General features: G+C 42.8%; 1 protein-coding gene across 7 annotated transcripts in view; it reads right to left on the bottom strand.

Moving 5' to 3' along the window:
• The window catches only part of PRDM15 (PR/SET domain 15), a 32,624-nt gene that overhangs the window by 8,624 nt on the left and 3,041 nt on the right, over nucleotides 1–20,959 (bottom strand). For 4 of the 7 annotated variants that reach the window (XM_082278850.1, XM_082278851.1, XM_082278846.1 and 1 more), the window contains exons 2-16: nucleotides 20,071–20,118; nucleotides 16,744–16,837; nucleotides 13,806–13,959; nucleotides 12,842–13,094; nucleotides 11,581–11,706; nucleotides 9,085–9,183; nucleotides 8,103–8,321; nucleotides 7,337–7,472; nucleotides 6,100–6,281; nucleotides 5,376–5,470; nucleotides 4,522–4,609; nucleotides 3,641–3,808; nucleotides 2,397–2,491; nucleotides 1,142–1,273; nucleotides 627–761 (exon numbers count right to left, since the gene is read on the bottom strand). In XM_082278850.1, the coding sequence (XP_082134976.1) occupies nucleotides 627–761; nucleotides 1,142–1,273; nucleotides 2,397–2,491; nucleotides 3,641–3,808; nucleotides 4,522–4,609; nucleotides 5,376–5,470; nucleotides 6,100–6,281; nucleotides 7,337–7,472; nucleotides 8,103–8,321; nucleotides 9,085–9,183; nucleotides 11,581–11,706; nucleotides 12,842–13,094; nucleotides 13,806–13,959; nucleotides 16,744–16,837; nucleotides 20,071–20,107 (2,013 nt within the window). In that variant the 5' untranslated portion in view covers nucleotides 20,108–20,118. The remainder of the gene's footprint in view (nucleotides 1–626; nucleotides 762–1,141; nucleotides 1,274–2,396; nucleotides 2,492–3,640; nucleotides 3,809–4,521; nucleotides 4,610–5,375; nucleotides 5,471–6,099; nucleotides 6,282–7,336; nucleotides 7,473–8,102; nucleotides 8,322–9,084; nucleotides 9,184–11,580; nucleotides 11,707–12,841; nucleotides 13,095–13,805; nucleotides 13,960–16,743; nucleotides 16,838–20,070; nucleotides 20,119–20,959) is intronic. The other 3 variants (XM_082278848.1, XM_082278849.1, XM_082278852.1) reach the window with 3 other exon arrangements.

The following is a 20,959-nucleotide window of genomic DNA, read 5'->3' as shown; positions in this document are numbered from 1 at the left end:
GAAGGGCACAGAGTCCTTAAGGACTCTGTTATTTCTTTACAAACTGGCAAAAGCCACGCAGTGAGAGGTTTAAAAAGTCTTCCCCTCTCAGCTGACAACTGAGTAAATTATGTTCCAGCAGCACTTCCAACACCATCCTGTTAGTAACAGAGTAGGGCAAGAAAAAGCAGTCACACTGGGCATAAACAGCAGCCTTACTCCTCCAAACTGGAGATCCACTAGAGGACCATCTGGTCTCATAAAAATTAATCCTTTTGTGGACTCTATCAATCAGAAATGCTGTAACCATTTTAAGTTGCAGATAATCAAAAGGTAGTCCAAGATGTGAGTGTTCCTTTACTGATCCTTCCTCCAGTTTTGCTTGATTTCTTCCACACAGGAAAGTGAATGTATCTGTCCTTCTTTTTTTAAGTGTCTAGCATCCCCCTAACTGGATACCACCTCAATTCTTATGGAATAGCCCCAGTTCACAGATTAGAGGTAACAGCACTGCAGAAGACAGCAGACCTGTGGACTGGACTTCCCTTTGAGAGCCCTTAATGTTATTTAAAATTCTGAATGATTTATAGACCCTCCACTCCCTCCCCCATCCCAAAACAAGTTAATTTGAAAGTATTTAAAGCTACCTGGCACCTTTTGCAGCTATACTTGTGAGGCTCTGAATCTGCACTTTCATCAGAGTTGTCATCGTTTTCCTCTGATGAGATTCCAATTTTACCAATGAACTCTTCCCTCTGGTGATCATCCATTAGGGCTATGTCCTGTGTAAAGTGGGAAAGAATATTTTGTTTTAATAGATTAAACTTCTTCAGAAGGTAATACCTGGTCACCTTTTGTTGCCATGCAGACTGCTTTGCACTAACTGCTGTAATATTATTTATTTAAAATATCCTCCTGCCTCATTCAAGCCAGAGCTTCTCTGTCCAGGACCACACAAGAAATAACTGTTTATTCAAACAACTAATATTAATTTTTTTGCATATAAAAGGAGCTTTAATGTAAAGAGACTCAGTTGGTACAATATTACATCTATAAAAGCATCTTTATGAGCACCACTGAGCAATACAATTCCCCTTTAATTCCTTACAATTCAGGGTTGTCAAAACAATCTGCCTTTACTAATTGATTATTAACAGAATACCTTAAAATGGACATGAATATGATCTCTCAACACATCCACCCTGAAAAATTTACGCCCACAGATCTCACACGTGTATTTCTTGTCTCCATGTGTTAGAAGGTGTTTGTTCATATTGCTCCTACATGAAAACACCTAAAAGGAAAAGAGAAGGAAGATTTTTGGATCATGTCCAGCAGGGCTACAGCTCTTTGCAACTTATCCAATGGACAGCACAGAACACACTGACTGTCTTTTTCATTAATTCTGGCCAGAAACACGCAGGAGCTCCTGTTAACCAGCCAGCAGTCTGCCTCGAAACTGCTGGCATGGCAAAATCCAGGGGCACAGTTCCAAGGAACTGACTGAAACTGGCCATTCATGAGGGGTGGACTTCCAAAAAAAGCTGCAGCAAAATTACACAGGGCAGAATTTGGAATATTTAGACTGTGGTTTTTGAATCATGAATGTTCCATCTATCTCTAAAAAGATAAAGCCACAAAATCTACCTTGACTGAAATGAAACATATACAAAGCATCAAAACCAGAGGTCTACACAGCAGCTTAAGAGTTCTTGAGTACCTTTTGCACCATGAATCATGAAACATTTATAAAGTCACAAGTTAAACCCACACTCCTTGTGACAAGAATGACTTAAGATCATGAGTGCTGAACATCCAAATGCAACTGTGTCATGACTACACCATGAATTCACTTTTATTCCCCATGGAAAAGGATTTCCAATGCACACAGTCAGTTCCAGCTGCTTACAACCACCCAGAAAAACTCCACTTTAAATAACGTAAGCCATGAGATTCCACTGACACACACAGTGGCCATGTGACACTCTACATTGTGCTGCATGTCCTGAGAAAAGTTCAAGCCTGAAATGCACTTTTATCTTTGTCCTAACAGCTCCCACCATCCATGGCCACAGTGGGCCTGGATAAATAATAGAGCTACAGGTGGTTGAAGAGGAATGTCTTGACTGGACTCCACACCCTCCCTGGGCAGCTGTTCCAGAGCTCTGCCACCCTCAATGTGAGGAATTTCTTCCCCATGTTGAGGTGGAACTTCTTGTGTTTTATTTTGTGGCCACTGCTCCTCGTGCTGTTGCTGGGCACCACCAAAAAGAGCCTGGCACCATCCTCTGACACCCCTTGGAGATATTTAAATGTATGGATGGATCCCCTCACTCTTCTCCTCTCTAGACTGAACTGCAGCACCCCTGGAGCTACAATGCAGAGCCTCTCATGGCCCAGCTGGCACAAGCTCATACCTTCCCACACACAGGGCACCCCGAGGGCTCCTTCTTGTAGCGAACCATGTTCTCCGTGCTGTGCTCAAAGTCTTCTCTCTTCACACGCCTCACCCCTTAACACAACAGTCCCCATCAAAAAAACAAAACAAGAAATAAACCATGGCTTTCCACTCCAGTCTGCAGGCCTTTTCAGGAGGAGACTGGGAAGAAGAGTGAAACACTGGAAAGGGCCTCAATGCAGGGTTTAATTGCAAATGAAAGGGTGGTTTCTAAATTAAAAGAGTGTTTTGAGATTGCAGAAGCAGTCTGCCAAAGTGATGTATTACAACTTAGTGGTTATTAAACCAACTGTAAAGTGTCTGAAGACACTTTTTTCAAAATCATTTTTGTCAACACCAGGAAACAGGCAGATCTAGTAGGCCTTGGCACTTCAATCTGGTATGTGGCCCAGAAATTCACCCTCACTGAGAAGGAGAGGAGAGGGAGTCTCTAAGGAGAGATACAACCATCCAGCATCAGCTTTAATGCTCAGAGAGGATTTCAGACCTCTTTCTCTGCTACTTCCAGGAGGGCAGAGGGATCCAGCTCCTCTGTGACAGCTAAAAATGAGACACTGCCAGTGTCATACAACCCCCTGTCCTCTGGCTCTCCTCTGGTTCATGACACAAATTAGACAATCTGGCTGCGTTTTTTGAAATCACCTTTGGTTTTATCATCTAGATCACTAAAGGCATTCTAATACATATTTACCATCTACCAACTTTTTCCAGTCTTTGAGTACCTGTAACATACTTAGATGCTTGAGATTTTGAACAGTAAACTCTCATATTCTCATTTTCATGTATTTTCAAGTGTTTCAAAGACAGCATTCTACTGACACTATATTTATATAGTAGTCACTCTCAGCCGTACATGGCAAGTTAACTCTCTGCCTTCAGATTTTCAAGCTGCTACATAATATTTTGAAACAGAAAGAATAGATTGCAAAGAAAGAAAAATACATAATTAAAATCACCCAGTCTAAACTGATGCATAATAAGCCATGCAGCTTTCACATGACTGTTAGTAGCACTGGATCCACTACTGATATTTTTCATAAATGTCACATTTTGCTGAAACTTGCAACTCTTGATCAGGTAACTGACAATAATAATAAGACAGCCACCATCCAGAAGAATCTAGGCACACACTCATTTCCTTAACCTGCCCACCTCTACAGCTGTTTCAAGAGTAATAATTAGGTTGATCTGCAGTAAATTTACCTTCCAAGTGCCGTCTTTGATGGTCCAGCATGACATCCTTCCTGTAAAACATCTTATTGCAGATCTCACATGCAAACTTCTTATCCCCGTGCTTCTTCTTGTGTTTCGAAAGGTTGCTGTTTGTAGAGAAGAATCTGAAACACATCTCACACTGGAATGTCTTGTCATCTGCAAGCAAGAGAAACCATGCAGCTCTTTACAGCTGAAAACAGGCTTTGTATGTTTGTGAGACAGGTGGTTCTTTTGCTGGATCTGGGTTTTAACATGTACTCCATCACTATGCTCTAAGGGCAATTACCTGGGTGATTCTGGACTGAACATTATTGGGGGGCATAGAAGTAACCAGGATGTCATTTTCTGAGCATAAAATCACTCAGCATAAATAATATGAGTAACCACAAGGGATGGCTATGGGAGAACAGGACAGGTTGTAGTGATACTAAGAAAAAAAACATTTAGAGACTACTGCAAGTATAAAGCAGGAGAAAGCTGAAGAAAACTGTAATCCCTGAAAACTGCAAACTATCAATAGTACTGGTCCCCTTTCCAGTTCCTCTGTTTCAGAGGAATGAGGAGGAACTTAGTTGCAGGGGAAAAACTTAAACAGAGATGATGACAGAGTACCTGTGAACAAAGGAAACACCAGTGAGGATATTACACAGGTGAGCAGGAGATACTGAAAAAACCCAATTCTTAAGTGGATGTGTTGCTCTATAGATGATTGGTTACACTTTTCTGATCAAAAAAACAGATTGCTTCTTGTGATGATGACAAAACCCTAAATCCCTACTCCCCTTCTGTAGTTTCTCTGCTGAGATGGATTTGGGGACATCTTCCCAGAATGGAGCAGGGATGCCACAGGAACAGTTCTCCATTCTCACCTGTCCTGCAGTTGTGGAATTCCAACGCACTCTCTATCCGAAAGGCCTTTTCACACGTGGTGCACTTGTATCTGTACTCACTGTCCACCTGCAGGTCACAAATAGGAGAAGTCACCTCTGACAGAGAAATTCTAAACCTCAAATACCGTTTCTGTTTTCTGTTCTTTCCAATTTTTATTTCTTCAAGAGGGCATTTAACCACACAGTGGTGCAAAATTCTGATGCTGTATCATCCTGCCATGTGAGCTACAAAAGAACGCCTAAGGCCATGCACCTGTGTGGATATAACAGCTTTCCTGATATTCCCCTGGTCCAACACAGAATGTTTGAGAAGGAAGATGTGATCTGACTCATCTTCCACAAGAGATGGCAGCAATCTGAGAGTTAAGGACCCTGATGCCAAGCAACAATGGGAATCTTCACTAATAAGGTGCCACTACAGGTGTGTTTAATATTTCTATGGCAGCAGCATTGAAAGGCAGAGTTCACACATTAAAGGAACAATAGGTGGGGAGAAATGAAACAGGACAAGCAAACAAGACTGGAACAACCCTATCTGGAAGCATAACTCAAGTCAGATCTCACCTCTGTATCATGCAGGTCCAGCTAATTCCAGCTTGTCTTGCTGGAAGTGATGCCTGAAAGCAGTTTTCTACAAGAAAAGGGCTTGCATATGCTCAAAAGCACATTTCAAATTCATCAATTATTCTAAGATAAGATGTTACCACTCCCTCTCTGTCCTTTGTCACTCACATGGGATACCTGCTCACATGGAGCTGCCCAGCTCACACCTGGAATCTCACTGTGCCTTTCCACATAAACCCTGCAAGAGCCTGAGAGCCCCTTGCACTCACTTCGTTCCTGCTGTGCTTGTATGAAACGTGCTGCTTCAAGCTCTCCTTCCTGCTGAACAGCTTTGCACATTCCTCACATTTAAACAGTTTGTCACCTGAGGGGATCAACCAAGATGAAAGGGAAGTAGTCAGTGATTGATAATAACCAACTCCAGGCAAGACAGCGGAAACCAAAGCACAAGCAACTGCAAACAAACAGGCTAGTGATGAAAAATTTAGTAATTCAGGAGATCTAAGTTGTGGATTTTAACCATTTCCAACAATTTTGGTTTAGTTCCCCCACCCTTTTTTCAGTGATGATTTTTCATGGAACCCTTACAATAGGACACAGACCCCTGGAATTGCAGATCACAGGTGGAAAAACACTCAGCTGACATTCACACAGCTATGTCACCCATGTGCCTGTGAAGGTGGGGGTGATATTTATGTATATATTCAAAGGCAGTAAGAGCTTTGGAAAAAACATCACATCCTTGCCCTCATTTAAAAGATGAACCTAATTCAAATTTTAAATACTTTTAACTTCAATTTTGCACTACTATCTTCTCATGCTTTGGTCTGAAAAATTAAAATAGTTTCCTAGAGAGAGTTAAAAGAAAGAAAAAAGCAAAACCAGCTCTCTTATAAATATGTATCACAATACCTAAAACGAGCCCTGCTGTTTAACTCAAAGGTGAAACCAAGACACAAAATCAATGCCCAGGCAAGGGAAAAGCCAACCCACCGTGAGAACGGATGTGCCTGCTGAGGTTGCTGCTGTTCTGGAAGATCTTACTGCAGATGCTGCACTGATAGACTCTCTTGTGCTCCCCCAGCTGCTTTATCAGCTTCCGCCGAATTCCGTGTCTACTGGAGAGAATTAAACTTCTTTTGAGGGACATGGTGTTTTGGTGATGAACAAACCTACTGGATTAGAGAAAAAGGCAGGGACTGAAAGCTATCCCACAGGTTGCAACAGAGTACCACCAGCTGGCAAAAGCTAGAGGAGTGCTCAGCTCAGCTCCTGGCAGGAGGGAGGGGGCCTGGATGGAGCTGCCCCAGCTCCAAAGGTGCCCCCCTGGCCACCCCCTGGAAGCTGCAGATGTCACTCCCTCCAAATTATCTTCACCCAGCACCAGCAAAGCAAAAAGCAGCAGCAGAGATTCTCTTTGCAGGCCCCTCAGAGGAACAGAAAGGATCCATTTTGCTCGTCCTCTGAAAACATCAGCACTATCTCAGCTTAGGAAGTTTGGCAGCCCCCACATAAAAAGTGTATTTGAGCAGAGGGCAGCAGGGTGCCAAGAAGCACTGTGCCATTTCCCAGCACAACCACCTGCTGAAATGCCTTTTTGATGGCTCTGTGTCTGCTAAGGACTTCAATATATACCATTACTAGCTAATTCTGAAAAATTGAGGGGTCTATTATACAAAAAAAAAATTCAAAAGGCCAATTTTACCAAGACAAAAAGGCATAAAAGGATCTGAATTAATCAAGTGATACTTAAGAGTCTCCCTGAGGTTCTGTTATACTGAAGTTTTCCCCTCCCACTGCTCTAAATCTGAAGTATCACATGCAAAATCAACATGAAGTCATTCATGAGCTAAGATGACAAGCAAGACTGAATAATAATAATGATTAATATATTCTGAAAGAACAAATCTCTTTGCCTGTCTTATCACTAACATTCAATGGGAGTAAATTTCACCTTGCAGCTGCAGGAGCCTTTTGGAAACACATTGAATAAAAGCAGTAACACGATGAACAAAGAAATTTTCATTTATGTTATGTTCCAAAATCCTACCACCGTCTTCCAGCGTACAAGTGGCACTCAAAACCACCTCTTGTAGCAGCAGCAGCAGCAGCACACAATTTTATGTTGGTAGAAAAGAGCATCTGTGGGCCCAGAAGTCAAGCAGAACTGTTGCATGCTACATCATCTTAGCTACAACTTAGAGGAAATTCTGCATCCCAGAACACTTACTTTGTCACTGAGCTGATGCTGTTTGTGGTGCTGGGCATCTTTCCTAAAACCAAATCCATAATCCTCTCTTCTGGAGCTGGAAGCAGGGCCACCTCTTCTGGAGGGACCTCAGTGACAGCGTCAGCCACGCGTTCCACTGCGAACACACCACAGAAATAAACAGAGCAGAAATGTGGACAGCTGGAAGTAAAACCTCAACCTAAAAAATGCAGCATTTGTAATAAGATGTGGCACTGGACAAATTAATTGTCCACAAACACATTCAAAGAAATCACTGAACAGTGTGGGTTGGAAGGGAGTCTTAGAAGTCATCTAATCCAACCCCCCGCCTTGGGCAGGGACATCCCACGTTTTTGTAACTTCTTACCTTTCCAAGCTATTACTGAAGGGTCAGTTGACCATGAATCATGGAATTTCCTATTAGACCATCCCTTCAAGGAAGGTAAGGCCGTTTCTAGACTAAAATTAAGGTACAGAGAGAAAGATTTGTCCTTTTGAGAGGAAGGATGCTTCCTCTCCTGTTCCTTCTTGCAGGTCTCATAACCACTCACAGGAGAATGTAGGTGATCTGAGTGAAGGTGTTGCAACACCTACAGCAGAAAGGCCCCCAGAAATAATTAACAAAACTTGTGAATTGGCAGCTTTAGTGATCTAACTAAAATCCTCCATCTTGTCTCTCTGCTGCTTTTTAGGCCTTTGTGCAAAGCCATCGACACGGATGTGTAAGTGGATGTATTGCTTAGCATTTTCTAGATTTATGTTTTACCTTTCTCTTCATCAATGACAAGAGGTGGTTCTACTTTTGCTGTTTTGGCCTTTCTTCCCCTCCTGGCCTTTCTCCTCGAGTCTGTGCTGGCACTGGCTTCATCACTTGCCACCAGTTGATCTGCTGGTGCAGCCTCTGCTGCTTTCTCTGCTTTCTCAGCATCATTTTGGCTGCCGGGGGGGGCACCTTTGGCTTGTTCCAGGTGACTCAGCAAGTGCTCTGGGTGAATGGAAAGAACAGAAGAAAAGAAGAAAAAGGAAGAAATTATCCTCAAAATGCTCAAATGGAAACAGCTGAAGCTCATCTATCAGGTCCATCTCACTTTGCAGAGACTTACTTCAAATTATTTCAAAAGCAGTCACAGTAACTTCACAAATCAAAGCATACAGTTTATTAAACAGTCATAAGAGATTTGTTGATACCACAGTAAGAAGTTTGTGTTTCTAATAATGGGTACATTTTTCCAAATGCCCAAGTTATTTACCGACCTAAGTCCCCTTTTCAAAAATGATTCATCAAATGGCCAAAGCTTCTAAATAATTTTAAATTCTTCTGAAAACTGCATAAAATAGCTGTGAAAGAAATGCAGAAAAACATAGGTACTTCATTACCTTGACTTAATCTGTGCCACAAATACCAGATGGACAGTATCACAAAGTATGATCTGGCATCACTGACCTTTACACTGCTCATGCTCCCTGTCCTTTATTTTCCTGACAGTCACATCCTCCCCTAGATCACAGTTTTATTTCTTGTAGCTTCAACACTACAGTTGTTTGTCCAGAGACTGAGTGCTGCCATGCTCAAAACATCCAAAATATCCCTGTTCTACCTTCCCTACTACTCCTTTCCTTAAGGGAACATGGAATTTAAAACTTCTATCTTGCTGCACCATGGATGGTGCCTGGCTTCACAGCTGTGGAAGAGCAGAACTCTGCTGATGATTCTCAGTGCTCTCCCACGAGTTTCTAGCACTTCCTACCTGTCAGCAGCTGGGGCTCTTGGAAAGCAGATGAACACACTTTACAGGTCCACTGGTTGGGCTTTGCTTCTGCTGTTCCACTGCCTTCTGGAGTGTTCACTAAATCACAACAAGAAATACTGAAAAGCTTTGAAAATGGGAAGGTGGTAAACCCCTGTAGCTTTGTTTGTCTTGCAGTAACTCCCTGAGAATCACAAGGTACAATTTAAGCAGCAAGAGTCCCTTGGGGGGCAGCTGGGACCACTTCAGGATTTTCCAAACATGGAGAGTTGAAACATCAGAAGATATAAATGATGCCAGGAGAGAGTATCAATGATCTTGTAAAGTCCTGAGGGTCCCTTTATCACTTTCTAAAGAATTGTGCTCATAAAAGGCATGACATAAAGCAATTTTTAGCACCTTTAAAACCAGAGTTACCAGTCTTCTTCTAGGTTAGCTGAGGACAGAAGCAGGAGAAGCCTCCTTGCTCTCTGTGAAGGGCATTGCAGAACAAGAACATTTGGATTAATGGAAGTAAGGGTGAGGACAATGAAAACCCAGGTTTGAGCAGTTTCATTAATTTGATGTGCTATGAAATGACCATATTGATACTTTAATTAACACATCAACTCAAGAAAGGTATAGAAAATGAAGAAATTAGGGCAAAAATGGCACTGGAATAAAGAAAATAAAATGGGAAAAGTCACTCTGTTCACAGTCCTCTGTATTTCAGTCCTTAGATGGTATCTTTGGATTTGTCAAGAGGATCTGATAAATCTGGACTGATTCAGATACTTTTTTGGCACACAAAAAGCTGAATATTCCACAGTATACCAGACTCTTCCTCCAGAGGAGGATGACATTCAAGTCAGGGTAAGTGAATGGCAGCACAGGGAATTCAAATTGTGCCTCAGTTTCTGCCACACATTTCCTGGATGATCATTACATGTCAGTTCAACTCTCTCTGCCTGAGGACCCCATCTATAAAGGGACAGTAAAGTTCTTCCTTCTTTTCAGTGTTGGCTCTTAAACCAAAATAAAAGATTCTCTGAGGCAGAGGTTGTTTCCTGCTACAAGATACATTCAACACTCTGCACTACAGAGGTGTGATCTCAGCCACGCTGCAATAAATAAATAAATAAGAAATGACTTGGCAATGCAGCAACAGAAATTCCTTCTTCACAGGCTACATAAAGTACTTCTTGAGGGCTCTGTCCAGGAGGACAAAAGCAGCAAACCAAGATTTTGTGTAAGTTAATTGTCCCTGACTCTGCACTTCCCTTGCTCCTTGCACTGGTTTGACAGGAAAAGTCAGGTCCTTTTTAAGTTCCCACTTCCTCAGGCTTCCAGGGCAGCTGCAGGGCAACCTGGCTGACTTGGAACCACACATCTGACAGCTGGCAACTGCTTGGTATGACTTGAGGTAAACAGAATCAAAAGAAGAAAATTTTGTTTCAGAAGCACCAAAACACTACATCAGTGGGAACACTTCAGGGTTCCCAAAATATAACAGGCAGCATTTTGTTTCTAATGAAGTTGGGCCTTTCAGGCAATAGGGTGAAGGATGTAGGAGGGGCTACTCCAATTCTTCATGGTTTACCCCCCAAAAAATCAATAATGCCAAACTGAAAGCCAACTCTCCAGTCAACTTCACAGTTCAGCTGTGACAGAATCCAAGCTGACAAACGGATCCTCTGATGAATTGTTCTGTACACATCTGCAACAAGTCCCCTCCTCTCCTCCTGGCTACCTTTACTACCAGTAAGCAAAATTTAAGAAAATAACCTCTTAAAGAGCAGACTCAGAATGGTTTTCTTTTGATCCTGTGTACTCTTGAGTATACTTTTTGTACACACTTGGTGTTAAGTGGGTTCTTAATTTTCCTGTTCCACTTAGCAGAGACTGGGTGGGGGGAGCACTGCTTTGTAATGAATCCTTGGGACAGAGCTCCTATGACACTACCAGGTACTTCCTCAGCCATAGGTGCTTTGCCAAGAGGATATGTATTGCTTCTAAGTTTATTTAGATTTGAGTTTCTATAATCTAGAACAGTCTGAACTCTTAACAGTGGCATATACTGTGGTATTATTGTAATTTGGGGATGGCCAGTGTTCTTGCCATTTCCAAACATTTACCCACAGTCTCATGTTTTCTTCTAGAACCTGGCCTGATCATTTGAATTACTACACTTTGCACAAGAAGAATGAAGATTTTCTTTGGAATTGCCCCCACCCTAACACTCACCACCCTTAAAGTCAGGAGCACTTGTGGTTTTCATGAAAATCATCTGCCTAAAAGTTTATTGGCCCCTCTGTGACTTTTTAACCCGTGTATGTACTTTAAACACTGTGCCCATGAAAACAAAAATCCAGGCTTTCAAATTCTCTCTAAATCAGTATTTGCCAAAAGTTATTTATCCATAATAAATGTGTTTCTACACATGTGTGTTACACCTAACAGATCAGTAGATCTGTATCTGTCCTCTATCTCCCTTAAAAGCACTGTAATTTTGCATACCTGCTGGATCAGCTGCTAGTATGCTGGATTTCTTGTTTTTTTTATGGGGTAAGACAGCAGATGAAGGTTTTGAAGAGACCTTGTTATTCCCCTCTTTATCAAATTCCATCGCTACCAAGGATGTATCTGTGAAGAGGAAAAACAGTTCATTTTTACTTTCTAGACCCTTTGACTCTTGCTCTGTGCTGAGGGCAGTAACCATAGTCAGAAAGTTTTATTCTGTAACAGGCCTGCAAATAACATTCTCATGTAAAATTTTAACCAGGGCATTCTTATATCTGAATCTCATCCACTGTGCCTTAAATATCCCGGAGTGTACAATGGAAGTGCTGAACAGAGAAGGCAGGGCATATTTAAACACTATTTTTAAATACCCATAACCCCACAAAAATACATGAACAGGTTAAACTGAAGAGGGAAAAGATGAAACCTCTCAGTTAATACCAACTGGAGGCATCTCAGAGTTCAGAAGTCTGTCAACCTGTGCATTGGTTCAGCTGCAGCACTTGAGACTCTGCTTAGGATCAAGGGCAGCCATAAAGCTGACACTGGTGGCAATGGCCTCTCCCCAAGCATTTGTCACCCCAAATTACACCCAGCAGAGCAGTAATAACATCCAGGGAGTACTCCTAGCTCAAGAGCAGGCAGAAAACACCCTTGCAATGCTAAAGGATCTTGCCTTTCAGCTGTAGAAATGGAAAAGTAGGAGAAAACAAAGAGAAAGAACAATGGACTTGTGGCAATTCTAATTCAGATTCTAAAATATCTGCTGCCTTTCTTTCCAATGCACAGCCACATGGATCTTACTCTAGCAGGTCCCATGTGAGGTTGACTAAGACAAATGTAGTTTTTTAGACCTGTGTAACAGTTCTGTGCAAAACCAAAACATCTTCCCTGCAACTGAAGACCGGCTTCTTTAGCAAATCTGCATGCTGATTTCTCTGAGAATTGAGCTCCTTTGCTGTTCTACCCAGAAATGCTTTTGATATGACCACCAACTCTTTAGTTAAGGACTGTTTATCCAGTTTGTGCACTCTGAAGAGGCTGAGCCATTAACTAGGCCACCTGCTTGTAAAAACCTGGCTGTATCACGGTGAAGAATCTACGCTTTCCTCTTGCAGGGCACCCACTGTGCAGGCTGGCCTGACTCTGCAGGATAAGAGCCTACTGGATAAACAGCACTATCAACTCCAACAGCCAGGGACTATCAGTCCCTGCCAGCACTGGGCCCTTAGGAAGGAAGAAAGGCCCCCACACATACCATTGGCAACACTAGTGACCTGCTTCAGCACTGGCTTTTCCATTTTTTTGGCGTAAAAAGCTGCATACCACACTCGCAGCTCAGTTCCTGGGGGGATGTCCTGGGAGGTGGTGAAGTAAATGTCGTTGTCATGCTGGAAGGCAGTTAAGTTTTGATGCTCATACTCGGTGGCTGGGCGCACCATCATCATCCAGTTGCAATCATCTTCGTTTGTGGTGTCAAAATACACCAGGGGCCCTTCCTTCTGGAACACCTGCCAAGCAAAATGTGCATAGAATAAAAACCTGGAGAAATGATACAAAGTTAAGGAAAAAAAAAAAAAATTATGTGGTGCTTTTGCAGTGGTTTCTTTTCGATGTACATCGGGGATGAAGCAAGGCTCAAGTCTTGCATGAGGCATCTTTCACTTAGTCACACGTTCAGATGAGTAAGTCTGAGACAGACAAGATGTGAACAAACTCAACTCCTATCCCAATAATTCTTGCTACAGCCACCAGTTTCTCAAAAAATTATTGGATACATGAGTGGAGGGGTATCCAAACAGCCATCAGCCCAAGGCACATTTCTAAATCTTTACTTCTGAGCTAGGTATTAGTGGAAAATAAGACTGAATTCCGTTCTTAATGTAGCATTTTTCCTACCAAAACTTGTCAAGAGAGGAATAAAACAAATGCAAGAAAAAAACCCACTTATTCTGCATATTCCATAAACCTAATGCACATGTGGCTCATTAGGCAAATTCAATCAAATTGAAGAGACTCATTAAAAGAGCTGAGCTTCTACTTTGGTTCTTCTGTACCTTGCCCAGAGAATGTTTGTTTAGCTCATCTCTTACAGGGCACACCTAAAAGATGTTCCAAATAATCCCCCTACACACATCTTTTTTTCCATAGTATTAGATGGCATTAATTCACCACAGGTAAAACTGACTCCTTGCTATTGCTTTTCATGTTCTGTGCCTTACCTTCAAGGGAAAAACGGATTCTTTCTCCAGCTTGAGAACTCTCTTGCATTCAAAGGGGCCAAACTGGGTACGTTTCACCAGCTGAGTCAGAGCAAACACTCCCTCAGTCCCATCCTCCAGCTGTCTTATCTCCAAATTAGAAGGCAGAGATGATCTAAAAAAATTAAGAGAGATTTGAGGAAAACAAAAATCGCAGAATCAATTAGGTTGGAAAAGACTTCTGAGATCATCAAGTCCAACCTTTGGCTGAACATCACCTCATCCAGTAACAGTTACACACTGGACAACACTGCAGAACCCATGGAAGAAAGAAATCAACAGGGATTTCTCCAGTCTCTGGGAACAGCAAAGTTTTCTGCTCAACACACCCTAACTTCTGTGAGGATTTATAAACAGAGGGGAACAACACTAGCAGTGCAGGAGGGCCAAATCAGTGATTCCTTGCAAAAGCTCAATCCTGGTATCCCATCTAAACCTTCTCTCAGGCCATTCCCCCTTGTCCTGTCACTACAGTTCCTGTTGAAAGGTTCCTCTCCAGCTCTCCTGCAGCCCTCTTTACACACTGAAAGGCTGCTGCAAGGTCTCCCTGAAACCTTCTCTTCTCCAGGAGAGCACATAAAAATGAAAAAAATGAGCAGTTTAGCTCATCTTAGTTCTTACTGGAACACCCTGAAGCCTCTTCTAAAACAGATTACCCTCTGACTCTACAGATCTTTGGTTGTGATTGTGCTTATTTTAAAAAAATAACCTCTATCCCTCCCCAAATTAACACTTTATAGCCTTATGCAGATCATAGCCCTTAAGATAGAAGTCCTGGAAGTTTCCCTTCTGTCTTGTTACAAACACTACCACATTGGTCACAAGTGCTTCTGTGCTGCCAGCCTCTGTCTTTTCCCAAACAAGCTTCTGAGAAGAGCTACATGTAGTAAGTGTTGTTACTACATATAATACACACAGAATATCTTCCAAAAATTCACATGACTGGCTCTACCGTATTGGTTTTACAGACCAAATGCAATTCTGTTTTTTCAGCTCTGTGCTAACAGATGAAAAGCTAAAAATAATCAGACAGGCTACTGACTACCCTGTAGAAGTTGACACTGGCAGAACTGCTTTACTGCCTAGACAAAGAGAAATACAAAAACATTGCAATCATAGTGACAAGCAACTGAATTGGGGGGGGAAAAAAAAAAGCTTTCAGTTTGAAACCTAGAATAAGCAGTGTCAGAGAGAAGTTCAGGAGATGTTTCTCAACACTTCTAACCATAAAGCATCCATTTTATCTATTCAGTAAGACAGAGGGAACAACAAACATGTGGTTAAGTAAGGAGACTGTTTTTAAAAGATTCATATTCAGTTTGTGGTTAAACTTGCCCTCAACCTCAGATAACTCACTGTCAGCTACTGTTCGCCAGATGTAGAGGCTGCAATTAAATTTCTTCTTTCCTTTTCTTATCTTACCTGATTCCAGCTGAAAACTCTTCAGGAAAATAAATACATTTATCTGTAAAATAGTCAATTTTAAATTCTGCTTTCAAGTCTACGGTCCAGCAGCCCACACTTCCACTAGGGAAAACTTAGCATTTGCATGTCAAAAGGAGACTGAAAATTAGTGCATACACCACATTTGCAAATACTCCCAGTTGGAACATCAGCACATTAAATTGCAAGGCAAAAACCAGAAAAAAACTGTAGGAAATAATAGTTTAACTTGTCATTGAATCTGTGTAGTACAGGCTGGAGATGTACTGCACTGCCCGTTTTTTCTGTGTAGGAAAAGCACCTCCCTCACCAGCTTCTATTATTCCAAGGGGTATTTTTAAATTACCCTCAAGCACCTGTAGTGTCAGGGCTGTTAACCATTAACAGCTTCTGCAAGGGATCATCCAAGGCAGGTTCCCAGGCACAGGAAGGCAGTGCCTGGCAGGAGCTGCAGGGAAATTCCTCTTCTGGGAAGGCCCAGACAAGCAAGGGACAGCTCCTGCCCAGGTGCAGCCACTGTACACGGTGGGACACCAGGAGCATCCTGCCCAGGCCACGGGGTCATGGCACCCACGTGGCAGATCCAGCACACCCAGGATTTGTTCCAAAATGGTCCTGGGAATACACAGCACAGCCTCCGCAGCCAGGATGTGCCAGACCTGCTGCCCACGTGCCTGTCTTCTGCTTGCAACTTCCCAAGAGGAAATATGGAGGCCCTGCATGCATTATATAACACACAAAGCCATCTGAGCACTTCCCTTTTTGGGTCTCTACTACATCTTCACTACATCAATAGTTAGTTCTTTTCCTTAGCCTTATATTTTACACCTTAATAGGAATATTGCTGACAGTGCCTGATTGTCTTTCCCTGTGAAAATCACTACTCAGTGTTGTTTTCTCCCAACTAGATTGAGTCTGTTTGTTTCTTTTGGCAAACATGAGTGTTTCTGCTGCGCTGTCACAGATCTGCTGACAGAATTATTACCCCTAATCATTTGCAAAGACCCACAATAATGAGAACAACTTGTTTTGCTCCTTAAGTGGAGGAATGAGAGAGTTCATAGCAAGCAGGAGGACACAACCATTTACATGAACAAGAAATCCTCACACACTTCTCTAATAGGGTGCATCTGAGGGGGATAAAAGTGGTAGGTATTCAACCACTATAGAAGTCATCACCCCATCTGGCACCACCTGACTTCTTGCCAGAAACCTCAGCAAAGAAACAGAGTCCCGATGAGCAGCAAGTTATTTTTTTGGCTTCAATTCAGTGCAGCACTTAAGTGTGTGCATCAATTTTTCTATTTAATCAAGGCCATGTGCTTTCCATAGATTTCTGTCATCCTCTGAGAGTTCACTTTCCAGCTGTCAATGTGACATCCCCCACAGAGCAAATATGCTTTAAAGGACTAACATGGGCGTTGGGTTAGTCAGGACTAACACAAACATTTCTTACCTTGCCCTGCTCAATACAAAGGAGTCTTTGACTGTCACCACTGGGCCCAGCTCAGGGCACTCTGAATCATGGTACTGCCCACAGTCCTCGCACCCTGCAAGGAACCAGACAGGAAAGGTTGGTGGAAAACACTTTTGTAAGACAGTTTCCTCCCTCTTTCAAGAGAAACCGAGCACCAGGCAAAATACATATGTAGGGATGCAGATGTTTATTTATATTGCTTAAAAGAACATGAATAATTGAACACTGAGCTGATAGCTGGCACCTGTGTAGGTGAGATAACACACACTGTGATCAGTACCATCAGAAGACAATTGTTTAAATTCTCTCTCAAAGGAATATAATTGCCTTATATCCACAGTAAATATTCTGCTTAAAGATGGCATTATTCTCCAGATAAAGTGCAGGAAGACGCAGCAGCTAAAGAAAACCACATCACTGCCTTCCCCAGGAGCTGGGCTGTTACGAACAGCTTGTGCAGCATGGTGTTTCCAGTGACAGGAGGCACAAACCCAGAACCAGCAGCAGAACTGGCACAGGGCTCAGCAGGGCATCAGCATGTTTTGGGAGCCCAGCTCTGCCTGGCCACACACATTTCTCACCCACAGAGCAGGACAGAGACCTCCACGGTACCTTCTGGTGCCTTCCCAGACACATCAGCTGGCTGCACAACACACCCTGGCCACCTAATTCACTGTCAGCTTAGCTAAATTAACTTTTAGTTTAAGTGGCTGTAAATTACCCAGAATTGAGTGGTTCCTAAGAAACAATTTTCAGACGAGGATAATTTGAGGTTTTCTAAAATAAGCTAACTTAACAGGATTCCAAATGCTTACACATTGCTTCACTGTGAAAAAAATAGCTGTCAAACTGCCCTGCCTGGTCAGCTGCTGACACAGCTTCAGAAGAGATCATCACACACAGGGGTTATATTGCTGTGGTGCCTTTTCCATCTGAGCTCCACGCTCACAAGGGCAAGTCAGGAAACCCCAGAAAGGTGCTAAGTAAAGGGTCATTACACGGTTTTTTGGAAAGACATGAAAAAAGCCATGTCATTCCAAGGCATATCCCTCTGGTAAAGCTACTCTGTGCTCCTAACTGGAAGCCTCTCCCCACCAGGTATTTGTCCCAGTGAATAAAAGGACTTCTAAAACAAGGGATCCCAAACTGCTTCACGTTTCTTCTGGCAACAAAACCCACTGAGCAGTAAAAAATGACATGTATTGGACAAACAGCATTTCTGGCTGGTGCAACCCCCAAGCCTGGTCACTGCCTCCTGTTTGTGCTGCCTTCTGGTGAGCCAAGGAATGAAACAACCAGCTCTTCCCATTGTTTTTCAGCAGAAGGAATCTCCCAGTCTGGGTTGCTGTACAGCATCACACAGTTGTTGCAGCAGAGGAAAGGATCCATGGGCAAATGCTACCCAAGCACCAAAGCTCAGCCTACAGCTGTCCTGTTTACTGTTCCACCATTCTCCTGCTCTAGGCCTGCCTGTAGCCCACACTGTGCTTAACATTACTGAAATAATCTGGGCTAAAAGCAGATTTCTCAAACCAGAGAGGGCGGAGGAGCCACAGAAGAATGTGTAAACCAGACTGCTGAAAAGAAATGGACTGTCATCTGCAAAGGGTTGTCATAACCAATGGGGACAGGAAGGAAAAGCCAGAGTTAACAGCTTCTCCAACAGGCTTTGCTGTCCAAAGAGAAAAGCATTTGTCATTTTCCTTATCTCCTGACGGCATCAGGGCACTCCTCACTTCTGCAAAGATAAGCCTCTGAAAGGTGCAGACAGCACCATCCACAACCACAGGCAGGAATAAGTCACACATTCCTCTGACTCCTTTGCAAAGGAATGACCAAAGCCAGGGGAATATGACACTGACATTGTGTGGCATGGCTCAATATCCAAGGGATGCCCTACAGCAGCCATTTCCCAAAGCTGTTACACTCATCGTGTGACACCTTCAAGGGAATTACAGCCACAGGAGAAACACAAAAATGAACATGGGAATAATCGTAAGATACCCCAGGGAGACTATATTCACACACTTAAAAAAAAAATATTCCATAATTCTCTTGTCTATGAAATACGTATTCAAGGATATTAATTATGGGAGTGCACAGTGTCATTTATAGCAACTCACTTTTTCAGGACATAACCAGTCCCCATATCCTGTGGGAAAAACCAATTGCAGAGAGCACAAGAAAAAGCTCAAGATATTCAGTAGGGAATACAGTATCATACAGTCACCTCAGGACACCACAGCCTCCACTGGAAGGGAGAAAATCATCTTGTGTGACACCTTTTAATTAGAGAATGGCATCACATCCCTGTTCTTTTTGCTGTCCACCAGAATCTTTTTAGGAAGGGGAAGATAAGGTAACCCCTATATGGTATCTGCATCTGAGTAAAAATGCCAACAGTCAACATTATTTTTGAACGAATCTGTGGTAGAGGGAGAGGTTGAATGTTCTGATAGAGTTGCTGTAGGTGCAGCTGTGGAGCCATCAGGGGTAAAATACTGTGGATCCAAAACCCAAGGACATGTGCTCCATTCTGCTCTGCCCTGACTGGATCCACAATATCTGGGCCCTCTCTGCTCACACAAGGTGAGTGGACTCTGCATCTCTTAACTCTTTTCCACCCTGACACCAGGTCCTGCATGTCCAGGCTGGTGACAAAGACGAGGGCTGAAGTGGGACCCAGGCCTGCCAGCCAAGCTCCAGCAAGCATGGGACACTGCCCAGCCTGGGCACACCACTGCTGCAGCCTTCCCTCACCCACCAGCATCCCAGGAGCCCAGATCCCAGCCAGAGCCCAGCCTGGCACTCAGGGTTACACAGAGGGCAGAGAAAGAAGCACAGGCTGTGAATGCCACGAGTGACACCTGCCAGGGCAGCTGGTGCATCTCAAACTGGGCTTGTTCAGAAGAATTATGAGTCTGCCTGTCTCTCCTGTGGAGGTGCAGATCCCCAAGTCAGGGCAGAGGTCAGAGTTATCCCCAGACACCCCTGGCTGCTGAAGCTGGTTGTGTAAACAAAGGGCTTACCTGAGTGTTAGACCTTCAATCTCACTCACTTCAGCCATGAAAAAGCTGTGCTGCTAACTCACGTTCAGAGGTTTCACTGTGTGTTTGCCAACAGTGTCAGAATGTGTATGCTTAAATTACACAACCTCCTCTCTACTCATCCATTAGCTGTTTGAGCCTCCTTTACATAAAGCAAATTTTCTAAATAAAATCTTAATCTGTTTCAGTCTTTAATTTCAAACATTCTGAGTAGACAAGTCACACACCATGAGAGTTAGATCCTTTTCCTAATACTTACAAATAAACATAATCTCCTCACTGCCATCTTCAGCCATTTTTTTTAAACCTGCCAAAATGCAAAAGACGAAGTTAGTTCTGAATTGACTTTTATTTTCCATGTAATATAAACATCCCTTTGTCAAGTAATGATGCTGACTGACCCAGAGCACACCCAAACACATTACTGTCCTTGCAGGAGTGTCAATGCAAAGTTAAAGTAATTGAAGTTGTTAAAAAGCCCCAGTGACTGCTGTATCACTACATGAGCTGCAGACATCTCTACCAAGAAGCCTCAATGTCCATGGGTTCTCAGGTTTTTCTCTCTGAGGCAATGCTGTCTCCTGTTGTTCCCCATCTCTCACCAACTTCCAGCCATCCCCTGCTACAAAGCTCCTGTGGAGCCTCAGAACACGCAGGGCCAGAGGATAATCCAGGTCAGCAGCAACCACTACAAGAACAAGGCCCAGTGCAACATTTTATTGAACTGTAGCTTAAAAAAATTATCTCTGAAAGGCAGATTACTTATTTAATAAACACAGTAATCTTAAGAACCTAAAAATTGCTGATACAGTTGCAGATCTGTTCCAGAGGCAAAGGTATGTTGTGGTACTGAGCACCAGAAAACCTGGGGAAATACAATCCTGCCTCTGTCACTGGCCTTCCAAGAAATGGTAACTGACCAATTTGATTCCACAGTTAAATAAGGTTAATCTATATTCACTTCATTAGTGTCAGTCTGCATTAAAAACTTATATGAACATATCTATTGCCCCTCAACAATTAAATTATGGTTGGCAAAAAAGTCTGATTATATATGGCTAAGACCACAACATGAGCAGGACCTAGAAGAGAGTTTTTCCCTTTTCTAGCCAAAAAAACACTCTCCTCCTCAAATAAACAATTTTCCC

Source organism: Coloeus monedula (genome assembly GCF_965178545.1).
Source record: "Coloeus monedula genome assembly, chromosome: 3".
Taxonomy (NCBI): domain Eukaryota; kingdom Metazoa; phylum Chordata; class Aves; order Passeriformes; family Corvidae; genus Coloeus; species Coloeus monedula.
The sequence above is the reverse complement of the archived record's forward strand: the minus strand, read 5'-3'. Positions and strand labels throughout refer to the sequence as shown.